Below are 13,017 nucleotides of genomic sequence, written 5' to 3' on the forward strand. Positions count from 1 at the left end.
ACAGTGCTACAACTAAAGACTACAGAGTAATCTCTTATTTCATTTGATCTACATACAGTGAAGACAAGAGAACAACACAATAGTTTGTTTGTAATGTACAGGTAGGATGGGCTTCACTGTTTTATACAACTGAGTGTGTGGAACACAGCCAATGGCTGTAGGAAAATGTGTGTGAGAGAGAGAGGGAGAGAGAGAGAGAGAGATTGGAAAGCTCTGCTGAACACCTTTATTTACTCAAGACATGCTTGCATAATGCAGGGAGTCAAGAGGGAGCAAAGGAAAAGAGAATCTAGAACAAAATGTCTTCAACACAACCTGAAATAACAAACTCAAGTTGTAATCTTGTGGTTGGTTACAAACTAGGATCATCCATCAGACAACTAGAGACGGAGCCACAACCCTTTTTCATTTCTTCTTTAGGAACATTTATAAACATCACTAGAGAAGATATGTAGTGAAACCTTAAATGAAATCCCTTCTAGTTTACAAAGTAGTTTGAATTCTAGCACTAAGAAACTTAAAAGGCTTGAGAAAGAGTTTCAAACATTTCTCCACACTCCTTCTCGGATCAAGTTGAAATTGAACACAATTATTTATTGTACCTAACAAAACATGAATCCACCAAAAAATTAACCAATTAGTTAATTAATTACTGATAATTGATTATCTTGTTTGATATAGAAAATGGGAAAGAAATGCTACTTATTGAGATACGTGGAGTTATTTCCCTTATTACGTTTTGTACATGTTTTTTCTCCCACTTCCCATTTTTGCATAATTATTCTTAATCAATGACAATAAATGAATCAATAAAAGAATTAACCAAATAGTTAATCAATAAGTGGTAATTAATTACTTTTGGTAGAAAAGGGAGCTAAACCATGCAATCTTGAGATATACTGTAGTAATTAGCTGTTCCCTCCATATATACGCTTTGTTTAAAAAATTATTTTGTTTGTTGTCTCTTGCTATTATACAATCCCCTACAGTAAAATGTTCTGTTCTCCATAATTAGACATTGCAAATATGTGTGTGTGTTTGTGTGTATACGTGTGTGTGTGCAAAAAGGGGGAGGGGGATCAGATAGTGTAAGGTTTACTCATAGATGTTTCGAGAGAAACCCTAACAAGAGAGGGTTATGGCAACAAACCTGGTTAGACAGGTGTGAAGTTCTCAAAATTAAGAAAGCAGATAGCCAATCAGGGCTTTCCCCATTCATGGAAACATTTATAAACACATTGATAAACACATAATATATTTAAGGAAAAAAAAACACCATCTCACTAAGTGTAATGTGATCTCTTAAACAGATGTTTTATTAGCCCTACAAGATGTCTCTGTAGGTGTATCTAGCTGGAGCCAAAGGTTGAATCCATTAAATGTGATGGATTATCTCAAATTATGCTCATAATACAGTGTTTTCCTTTCATTCTCCAAGCACACAACATCAAGTCTATTCAAGCCATGCCTACAGAAATTTCATACTCTACAGACAAAACAAGATGGCAGGCCACCCATCTAGCAAATGCAGTAAAAAAAAAAATATAAACAGCAAACTCTTTTCATTCAAGCACAATTGACTGACATCAGGTGTTTCCTATCCTGGCAAAATCAAGTGCATAATCTAAGCATTGACAGACCAAAGAATTAATGTTTTGTCTTCATTCAATTAGATATTTTGTGCTTTGTTCACAGCCGTGAACATAATCCAGGAGACTTAAAAGATAAGGAGACTGATGGGTAATAAAGGCAGACTGAGGTAAAGAGGAGACAGAAATATGGGTAATATAGGCAGACTGAGGTAGAGAGGAGACAGAGTGATGGGTAATAAAGGCAGACTGAGGTAAAGAGGAGACAGACACAATGAAAGAAAAACAGTAGGGCATTTTTGAGACCCAATCAGGAGCAACATGTGCAAGACAATATATTAAGCAGTACCATAAGTCAGCTTATGATTTGTAGACTATAATTTCTACATCTCCTGATATATCTGCAGATGTAGAGGATTACAGTTTCCCTATTGTCTGACTTACCACACAATTGATGCCAAACTTGTGGCCCCGAAACTCTGCCACTTGTGTCTTTTCCGCCACATCCCAGACCCTGACTGCTGGCTGGTGCCCAGTCTATGGAAACAAAAAGATTTTTGAAAAAATAACAAAACATAATCAATTGAGAGTTGTCAAATATGAGGAGCATAGACACTGAGAAAAGATTATAAATCAATATTGAGAAAACAACCATTTGTATGCATCCTAAGTAAAAAATTCACGACCTGTATGGCGACATTTGTGCACTACGCAGACAGGGTTTCTGTCCAGGGCTTTTGCAAGAGAGGATTTGAGCCTCTCAAGCCTTCACTCAAATGGACTTTGATGATGACGCACTTTAACTACCCCAAACATCTTGCTACTAACAAAAGAACTTTCTTGAAAGGTTTCTAATTGGGATTCTAACCATTGACAATACAAAGGCAGAATCTAGCCAATTCCATGTAGGACTATTTTATTCATGAAAACATAAAGATTCAGGCACCCCACTAAAATGAACACATAGATCTAGAAGGAGATGATTTAAGCAATGACGCAATACACTGTTGTGTATACGTCTTTAGCAGAGCACAATAAAGTCAGTCTGAGTATATTCATGTTCTATTAAAATGTTCTTCAAAACTGGCATTTGGTCTACACTGTTTTGAAATTCGGCTAAGGCTCCGTACAATGGAAACGTTAGAGAAGCGATGCAGACTGTAGCTGTGCCTACGTAGACAGTAACAATAGAATACAAAGCCCAGTTTACTCGGAGTGTGTGTGTGCGTAAGTGGGCTGCACCTATCAACCTCTAAGACATACATTCAGACTACACATTGGTGTACAAACACATTCAATCGGCTCCAGCGCTCCTGTCATACAAATCTTTGTACATCGTCTGCTGTGACATCACAAGGTCAATGTCACCGAGATCAAGACGCGGGAGACATTGAGTGGTGGCAGAAATACTGGAACACGATCAACTAAAAACAACTAAAACGGCATTGCTCAGCTGACGTGCACGCACCCGTAGAGAGGTGCACAAACACCTGTTGTTAATACTGAGCTACCTGTAGTGAGGTGCACAAGTACCTATAGCGCGATGCACTTACCTACAGTAAGATGTGCATTTACCTGTAGCGATGTACATTTAACTGCAGCGAGGTGCACATATATTTGTAGCGAGGTATGCATATCCCTCTCGTAAAGTACATGTACTTAGGTGCACATATTCTCATCGAAAGTACACATACCTGTGTACTGGTGCACATACACCTGTAGAGGAATGTGCATATGCCTATCGTGAGGTGCACGTACCGATAGCTAGATGCATCCAATTTATCACCGGTTTAGGGTTATGGAAAAAACAATTTATACGTGAAAAGCTTTAATAAAGACAGAACACTGTGTTTAAATGGTGTGAATATTTCGGTGGCAGAATCAAAAGAAGTGCAATGTAGGACAGTAGGAGGGAATGTTGGGATATATATAGTCTATGCCTCCAGCTCGATTGTCCAATTGGGCGGAAATGTCAATATTGACAGTTATTTGTTTAAACAAGGACAAAATCCTCTTGAAATCATCGAGATCTACTTAGCTCTCACCAAATGTTGTTTGAATGGTAACCTAAGCTTGTGTAATGTTTAGAACTTAAATGTAGGCCAAAAAACTGATATCACGTGGTACACAAAAAAAAAGCAGGTCAACTTTAGTAGCAAAGATGATGGAAATGACTCGATAACAATGTTCTCAATGTGTCTTAGAGCGGAGTTGCTGTTTTTCTTTCTGTCACTGTCAGCTGTTGTAGATACCTAGAGCTAAATTAATGTCATTTCGTGTGTGCGTGTGTGCTTAGGTAGAGTGAGAGTGAGATTCTCAACTATTCATGGTTGTAGTTTCTTGAGACTTTCATATTCCGAGACTTGGTTGTAGCAGCTTTACAGACCAACTCCTAGGAGTCTAGTGGGTCTAAGTTGTTACAAACGTGTACATTGTAGTCTAGCTTTGTGTTCTTGTCAACGTGATAGAATGGACGTTATATATACACATGTATTCGTTTTGTCAGGGGCTGAACTAGCTGGTTAAACAAGGAGTGATCCCAAGACTGGACTAGCTGGTTAAACAAGGAGTGATCCCAAGACTGGACTAGCTGGTTAAACAAGGAGTGATCCCAAGACTGAACTAGCTGGTTAAACAAGGAGTGATCCCAAGACAGGACTAGCTGGTTAAACAAGGAGTGACCCCAAGACTGAACTAGCTGGTTAAAAAAGGAGTGATCCCAAGACTGAACTAGCTGGTTAAACAAAGAGTGACCCCAAGTTGAACTAGCTAGATAAAGAAGAAGTGATCCCAAGACTGCACTAGCTAGTTAAAGGAGGTGTGATCCCTAGACGCCGTGTGATGAGAGGAATGACTGGTGTGTTGAACCCCGTCCTGTCATTCATCATGTACGGAAAAAAAAAGGTGACAAGGAAATGGGGAGTGGGGCGGCGGAGGAAGGCTACTATCATTATGAATACTAAGTACTACCTGTGACGTACGAGGCGGACAGGTAAATAGTGAACCACACAAGTACAAGACGCGCGACACATTTGACAGCAACACAAAATACATGTATTTACATAAGATTTCAATTTCTAGCCAAACTCTTATAAAGGAGTACAACGGAGTCGGACAGTGCCAACTCCAAGACTGGTTCTACTGATCCTTAGAACAAGGTGCCTCTTTCACATCTTGCTACAACTTGAAACCATAACTCCGGCGAGTGACCGATTTACAATCAATTATTAAATTAACCTGGTTTTATTTGAAGTCAAACATTAGTTCAACACGTATAATAGAGATATGCAGTAGTACAGACACACAAATGCAGATGGCGCCCTGGTTGTGTGGAATGCGCTTTAGATTGTCGTTCGGTGGCTCCTGGTTCGAACCCTGCTTTCTTTCTGCCATCCCCGGTGGCTCCTGGTTCGAACCCTGCTTTCTTTCTGCCATCCCCGGCGGTCCTGCTGGAGGTTTGGGCTACGATGTAATTAAATTCAAATCTGCAGGAACATGTAGTAAATAACACATTCAATTCACATAGATTGAAACTATGGGTAGATGTCCTGTGACCTTCCATGATTATAAAGTAGCTGGCTAGAGGTGTACAGAGTCTCTGTCCTATGTAATTTGGTGAATGTATTACATCATAAGAGTCTTAGATCCAAGTAATACAAAAGTGCGGGCTACAAAATATACTTAAAATATACTTAAGACTCCTATCAAAATGAAACGCCAATACTAAAGCTATGCAAGGAAGTATAGAACAAATAATAAAGAATGCTCAAAACTGTTGGTTTAAAAAAAAAAAAAATAAGACAGGTGACAGAACAAGTGAAAATAGTAAAAGATAAAAAAAAAAAAAAACAAGGTTACAAAGAAGAAAGTTTGTGTGAAAGCGCAAACTCAAAATCGGCCCCCGAAGTGGTCCATTCAGGTAGATAAAAAAAAAAAAATGGTGTGGGAGGGGGGTGTCTTCAATTTTGTGTGACTATTTTGTCAGGCGAGTGACACATCACCAAAGACCGCAATTAATATCTTAAATATAAACATCTATGTTTGTTTGTTTCTGTTAGCTCGCGTATCGTTGGCAAAATTTGTTGCATGAAGATCGCGTGGAATGTTGATTGGACTGGGCGGAAGTGTGCAAGAGTGATTCGGTTTACCAATCGGGTCTGACACTCCGAAGTTTGTTGTTTGATCCCATAGCCTACAAATGTCTGTGCCAAAACTCGCCTCACGTCTGCCAAAAAATAAAATTTGAAACAGTTGTCCTGATGAAATGACACCGTGCTCTCCAGTGGCAGGAAGTGCAGGAAGCGTAGCAGACGATCATTTAAAATCAAAGCTCCATTGGTCCAGTCAAAGGACTACATCTACGCAGTGCTGGATTTACTTACAGGCAACACAAGCTATAGCTTAGGGACCCCCCCCCCACACCCAAACTTTCATTGGGAGGGGGGAGTTTGTGTGATAGTTTCAATCATATAGAAGATAAGAGAATAGCAGATGTTGATTATAACATGGGCCATTGGTGGCTTAGAGTTATAAGGGGCCCCAGATCTCAATAACTTAGGGCTTTATCAAGTCTAAATCAGGTCCTGGATATACATTAAAACAAAACAAGATTCGAGCTTGTTTCAAATGACAACATTACGTTTTTCTCCGTTTCTAGACCTCATAGATCAACATCCATCACTGCGCTAGCTGAGACACACACAGAAGAAAAAGTTTTTAGTTTCTAATGTCTACATTCATAATGAGGCTACAAATATGCGTGTGTGTGTGTGTTGTGGACAAGGTGACTCAAGTTTCTGTGTTTAGTTTTGAAAGAACGCTAACTCTGCTCAGACAGCCGTTGCGGGGACACTAGCCCCCCCCCCCCTCCGTTGTTTTTTTTTTAAACAAGAGCGCCACGATGGACGACTTCTCGGACACTGGCCGTGACTCCAGTTAGGACGCACTTCATAGGGATAGTATCAAGCAAGACGATAGGCATGATGACATGGTCTCTCTGGCCCTAATATCCTAGGCTTTCTTGGAAGTTGCCCTCCTCTTTTGGGGTCATGTCCTCAGACCGGTAGGCAATGATCTGAGTGTGACAGTGTAGGCAATGATCTGAGTGTGACAGTGTAGGCAATGACCTCAGTGTGACAGTGTAGGCAATGACCTCAGTGTGACAGTGTAGGCAATGACCTCAGTGTGACAGTATCTGAGTTTCACTTCGTTGTTTTATTCATCAATCGAATTTATTTCATTTCGGATGGCTGCCTGGTCGTGCGGTTTGCGCGCTGGACTGTCTTTCAGATTTATCGATGGTCCAGGGTTCAGACCCTGCCCGCTCCCATCCCCCGTCGTCCTGCGGGAGGTTTGGACAAGGAAGTAATTATCTTCGACTCTGAAGGAACATCCGAAACATGTAAACCCAGTTTACAAACATTTCTTCATAGGACGTTCCAGATTTTCCTTTTATTTTTTTAAACTCCTTCTGTGGCTACATTTGTTTTCTCCAGTGTCCTCCAGTTGTCCTTTGATTCTATGATAACAATAAGAAATACCAAGATGTCCTTTGCGACCCTCACGGCATCATGTGAGTTGCTCAAAGTGTAAGTCCAAGATAAGTGCTAACAGCAAGTCTCACAAAATAGTTTAGAGATTTGTTCATTTTGTTCAACCATTAATTAAGCGTTGCTGGTTGTAATTTGGTGAATGTATTACTTCACAGAGTCTCTGTCCTATGTAATTTGGTGAATGTATTACTTCACAGAGTCTCTGTCCTATGTAATTTGGTGAATGTATTACTTCACAGAGTCTCTGTCCTATGTAATTTGGTGAATGTATTTCACAGAGTCTCTGTCCTATGTAATTTGGTGAATGTCTTACTTCACAGAGTCTCTGTCCTATGTAATTTGGTGAATGTCTTACTTCACAGAGTCTCTGTCCTATGTAATTTGGTGAATGTCTTACTTCACAGAGTCTCTGTCCTATGTAATTTGGTGAATGTCTTACTTCACAGAGTCTCTGTCCTATGTAATTTGGTGAATGTATGACATCATAAGAGTCTTTGACCTAAGACAATCTAAGTAATTTGTTAAATGTATTACAGAGTCTCTGTTCTATCACCATAACGACAAGAACCATAACCACGTTTGTACACACCAAAACCAAGCCTCTTTGGAGTAGATGACATGTTCTTCCTAAGCTAGGAGGAAACTGGTGGGGGAGGGGGGGGGGTTAGAAAAAAAAAAGGGGGTAACTGAATTAAACTGTCTTAAGTAGTCTACCCCATCCCCAAAGGGACTGAATCAGTTGGGAACATTCCATAAAGTACCAATCTTGCACATTTTCCAAACCGTCAATTTCCCTTTCTAGGTTCGTGTCCAAGTTTTGCCCAGTTGTGGGGTGTTTGGTCTGAGCACCAGAGTGCCGGGGGAGGGGGGGGGGTAACACAAGTCAGAAAGAAGGTCATAAAAAACAGGGCTGTCGGTGTTTGTCCAAGCGTTCAACAAGTCAACAAACATTTCACACGTACGTACGTCTGCCAGGGCCTGGGCCTAGAATGTGTTGCCGCCATTTTGTGTTGACACTCAACTAAGACACGTGCAAACAGAGCGGAAGTACTGACAAAGAGTGTGGACGTCCGACTTATCTAGGCAAGTGACTTTTAGAACTGAGCTAGTGAGTTCTGTTACAAGGCATGCCTTTATATAACGATTTTATAACAGAAAAAAAAAGGTCTTTAAAATAGAGAAAAGTATATGAGTATAGGTCTTTATCACAGAGACAATGATTAGATCTACATAACCGAGCAAAAGTCTATAAGATAGATAAAGTGATTACATAACAGGAAAGGCCCTTTGTAACAAGTGAATCTATAACTTAGCATAAGTCTTTGTAACAGAGAGAGTGATTTTACAACAGAGGAAATGTGAAAAGAAAGGTGATTTTCTATCATCTAAGAGATGAAATGTCTTTGACAGAGAAGGTGACTAACTAGTAGACAGAGTATGTATATATATATATATTAGTATTAGACTTTGACCACTCAAGTAGAAAGGGGGGGGGGGCTGACTACCGCATAAGTCAAAATCTTCATGTTTTTTGGTTTTTTTTTGTTGTTTTGTGTTTTTTTTTTTTTGGGGGGGGGGGGGGGTTCAATACTGCCAATGACATATAAAGATTAGAAAATGACAGCAATAATTTAGCTACATTCCATTAAGTGACTTTTAACAATGATAAGAGATGACGCGGGGGGGGGGTCGGAAGGGGCGGGGTAGGAAGGACTTCATATTGCTATCAAAGAGTTATCTCATCTTCGGGTTTTTCCCTTTTCACTATTCTTCTACAACTGAGGCACGGCTGAAATCTCAGCCAAGAGACAGCTTATCTCGAGGCCTGATGACACACACACACACACAGAAGTTATGGCCCTTGAGTGTGTGTAGAACAGTGATCTCTCCTTGTTCCTACATTTTAGCCACCAACGGAAGAAAGTTTCAACGAAATGGTTCCTGCTGATACACTGCTTCTCAAACTGTGGTCTGCCGCGGGGCCACCAGACAACCGAAGGGATTCGACAGAAAGATAAAACATGTATGCAATTAAAATAACTTCTTCGCTAGAAGCGTCTTTACTTGAGAGGTCAGTGGGCAAGTTTAGACTAAAAGAGGTGCCCGGGTCTTTTGAGAACCTCCGTGCTAGTGAGCTCCCTTTCAGTCAAACTACGTTGCATGACAAGTTATTGTTGAATTTCAGAAATTAAAATGTTTGGCTAGCACTAAAAAAACATTTTTTTTCCCAGAAAAATCAACCCCCCCCCCCTCCTTTACATGAAGCTGATGCTGGGCTACAAATCTCTCTCTCTCTCTCACACACACAAATCAAATGACCAGAATAATAAGGCTTGTCTTCAAATCCGAAGATGAATGAGGAATGCAATTATTTCCCGTGGCTACGCAGACCCAGCTGTGACCTATATATTTTGCCACATTTAGAGCAAAGATAACCATTGTCCGCCGGTGGTCGATTAAGATTTTCTTTTCGCCGTCTGCGTCTGTCCTCTTCAGCGGCCAGGATAACAACCAACTAAGTACCTAACTGAGGTGGGTCAAAACTACCTGACAGTTTGATCGCGGCTGCTTGAAAGCCTTGAATACCTCAATTTATTAATGCAACTCTTTACTGAATGCGATGAAACATTTGAGTCGTGTTCGGAAAATCCCGTTCAAAAATAAAAAGACATCAGCCAAATTTAATTTTTTGATGATTAGATTTTGAAAATTTTTAAGTCAAACCAGAGTTTTCAGTATGTGGCCACCTCTAACGGTCAAAACCAGAGTTTTCACCGCGTGTCTTTCCCAAATGTTTACACAAAACTCTTAAATTTCTAGAAAAATCTTGAGAGCCGTTTTCAAAATATCCGTCTGTCCAGAACCCACGAAGCATTCAGTGAAACCGCATTACGTGGACGAGGCAATGGCTTTTATTATGTTTCCCATCATGGGCAGTGGACACTTTGTCCAACGAGGCAATGGCTTTTATTATGTTTCGCATCATGGGCAGTGGACACTTTGTCCAACGAGGCAATGGCTTTTATTATGTTTCGCATCATGGGCAGTGGACACTTTGTCCAACGAGGCAATGGCTTTTATTATGTTTCGCATCATGGGCAGTGGACACTTTGTCCAACGAGGCAAAGGCTTTTATTATGTTTCGCATCATGGGCAGTGGACACTTTGTCCAACGAGGCAATGGCTTTTATTATGTTTCGCATCATGGGCAGTGGACACTTTGTCCAATGATGCAATGTATTCAATTAACACAAAACTATACGGCACACTACAAACACACACAGATGGAGGTTTCTCAAGGCTCTGCTGACTCAGCAAAAAAAAAAAAAACGTGTATGAGAGAGAGAGTACGTACAAATAGCTTCACGAATGATCTTTTAGTCAAGATTACGGCCACCAAAAACAAAACTAACTTAATGTCAGTAATTAAAGCTCAAGGTACCCAGATCTATATCACCCTATACACATTCTCTTCGAAAAAAAAAAAACCCACCTAAACATAGCTCCCCACACAAACAAATGCGCCCTACTCAGGCCCCATTCTACCATAAACATCACTTCAAAAAGAACAAAATGGCAAGGGCCGAATAACGAGGGGGGAGGGGGGGGGACATCGCCAGGGGCACGTAACTCACCTCTCCGGTAATAAGATGTTTGCCATCACGAGAAAATGCGAGAGCTGTAATGGTCTTCTTGGTGGTGTTGAAGATGTGCGACTGTTTGTTGCGTCTCGGGTTGAACAGCACCACAACACACCTGCGGATGAAACAAAGAGGAGAACCATCTAGCAAGCACCATCACAGAAGTGAATGTACACCAAAATACCACAGCTTCCGGTACTTTGATCTAATGTTTACTGCAACCACGTTCTATAATGGAGGGACTCACACACAAATCAAATCAAGTGGTTCTTGTAAGTTCTTCAATAGGAACTCTCTCTCTCTCTCTCACACACACAAACAAATTAAATCAACAGGCCAGCGTAACAAGCAACTGCTAAGTACCTGAGTTGGGGGGTCAAGACTACCTGATATTAGGTCACGGCTGGTTGAACTCTTCCGAAATCTAGCCTCCTGCGGGATTTAAGCTCCAAGTCAGTGTTGGGTAGACGAGCGTTCTAGTAGGCCCTGAACACTTGTGACGTGACAACTTGTGGTCAGTGGTGACCAAGGCTCACAGGTCAGTGCTCAGGCCTATTAAAACGATTGGACTCGGCTCTACCCGCTGCTTCCCCGATGCATCTCTTACATACTACACTTGTGTCTGGAGCAGTTAGTTAATGTATTGACTTAATGCTCCAGATGTGGGGGTTACTAAAGGTCAAAGTTCGTCTAATTCTATCCAAATCATTATTTCAAAGCAACCTTCATGAGGGGAAAAAGGGGGAGAAATATTCGTATTATAAAGAATACAAAAGATGTATATTTACACCATAGAGTCTCTGGTGTCACTGCGACATAAGAAGTAGAACTTGTCATCATATACTAATCACTTCGTTGATTGTTACTATCATTTAAAATTGTATTTCCGAACTAAAAATTAGAATGTATTTTTAGAATACCTCTATTTAAGCAAAGTCTCAAAAATGGCTCTTTTTCTAAATATTTAACAATTGATGTATATCGTTGATTAAAGAATTATTAGCTCGTTGGCCACACGGAAAAAAATCTCTAGTTTGACAGTTATATTTTTTTAAAGTAAAAAAAAAACAACAACATATGTTTCAATGTTTTATTTTGTTCTTATTACTACACAGTAATATCCTTTTGCATATGGCCACCCTCATGCAAAAGTAAGACTCAAAAAAGTTTTTTACTATTCTTCTTCTTCTTCTTCGTTCCCATTGTTATGTTGGAGTGTTCAGATGAGTAGACCAATACATGAGATGAACTGCGCAGTGGTTTTCCAAATCAGGGAGCTCTCCATATAGTTTTCTTTCTATTGGGGTGATTTGGGGCCAATGTCTTATACGGGCCTCTTGGTACAGAGAGCAGTTTTGGAGGACGTGGTCCGCATTCTCTGGTGATACTCCACATGGGCAGATTTCACTGGTTCCAATTTTGAGCTTCCGGTACATGTGTTGTTTTTTACTATAATATCTATAGAAAAGTAGGAATTGATTTTTGTTGGGTCTAATTTACATATTATTAATTTGTATGACACAATGTAACGATGTAACAACAGCCTCATTGTCGTTGTCCAGAAAACGATATCAAAGAATCCCTGAGAAGATACTTGAATGGTACATCACCTAGTCCTAAGTCACTCACCTCAAGACAGACAACGTCTCGAGGTGAGTCCAGGTGGGAGAGTCCAAGTAAGATGGTGCAGGCAGGCTTGGAATAAGGATCAAAGTGAAAGGTCATAACTATCAAAAAACCAACTGTCTCAACATGAAAGGTCACGGTAGGTCACCACCTAGAACAATAGACCTAAATCATGGAAGCTCTAGTACAAGCGAAAAGTTACCAACAACACTGAACCGTGCTGTAGTGTTTAGACGACTATTACCTGAGGGTACAACCATTAACCTGCGGGAACAACTTCGCGCGGGTCTCGGGGTATTCACACCGGTACCTTCAGGTATGCCAGCGCAAGTCAACGCGACCCTTGAGTTTGGTATTTTTTCACACGCGCAAATAGCTCAAACTCGAGCAGTTCCACCAGGGCAGCTCGTTTCAGTGAGGAAACCAGATCCCCAACTCCAGTGTGGTGTTCCCAATTAGCTCTTGTCAAACTGGGTAATTGTTAAGGTATGAGTTCCCCCGCCCCGCCTCACCATCTCACTTTTTTCCCCCCAACCTTATCTATGACAATGCATCGTTTCTATCACACGTAATCTACACACAGGGGCGCATGTCTTGTGGCGCTGGGTG

The 13,017-nt window shown here is 40.7% G+C and overlaps 1 protein-coding gene across 5 annotated transcripts in view; it reads right to left on the bottom strand.

Moving 5' to 3' along the window:
* The window catches only part of LOC106055447 (mitogen-activated protein kinase-binding protein 1-like), a 70,971-nt gene that overhangs the window by 33,073 nt on the left and 24,881 nt on the right, over positions 1 to 13,017 (bottom strand). For all 5 annotated transcript variants that reach the window (XM_056022552.1, XM_056022551.1, XM_056022553.1 and 2 more), the window contains exons 3-4: positions 10,777 to 10,897; positions 2,034 to 2,126 (exon numbers count right to left, since the gene is read on the bottom strand). In XM_056022552.1, coding sequence (XP_055878527.1) covers positions 2,034 to 2,126; positions 10,777 to 10,897 — 214 coding nt within the window. The remainder of the gene's footprint in view (positions 1 to 2,033; positions 2,127 to 10,776; positions 10,898 to 13,017) is intronic.

Source organism: Biomphalaria glabrata, chromosome 3, assembly GCF_947242115.1.
Source record: "Biomphalaria glabrata chromosome 3, xgBioGlab47.1, whole genome shotgun sequence".
Taxonomy (NCBI): Eukaryota; Metazoa; Mollusca; class Gastropoda; family Planorbidae; genus Biomphalaria; species Biomphalaria glabrata.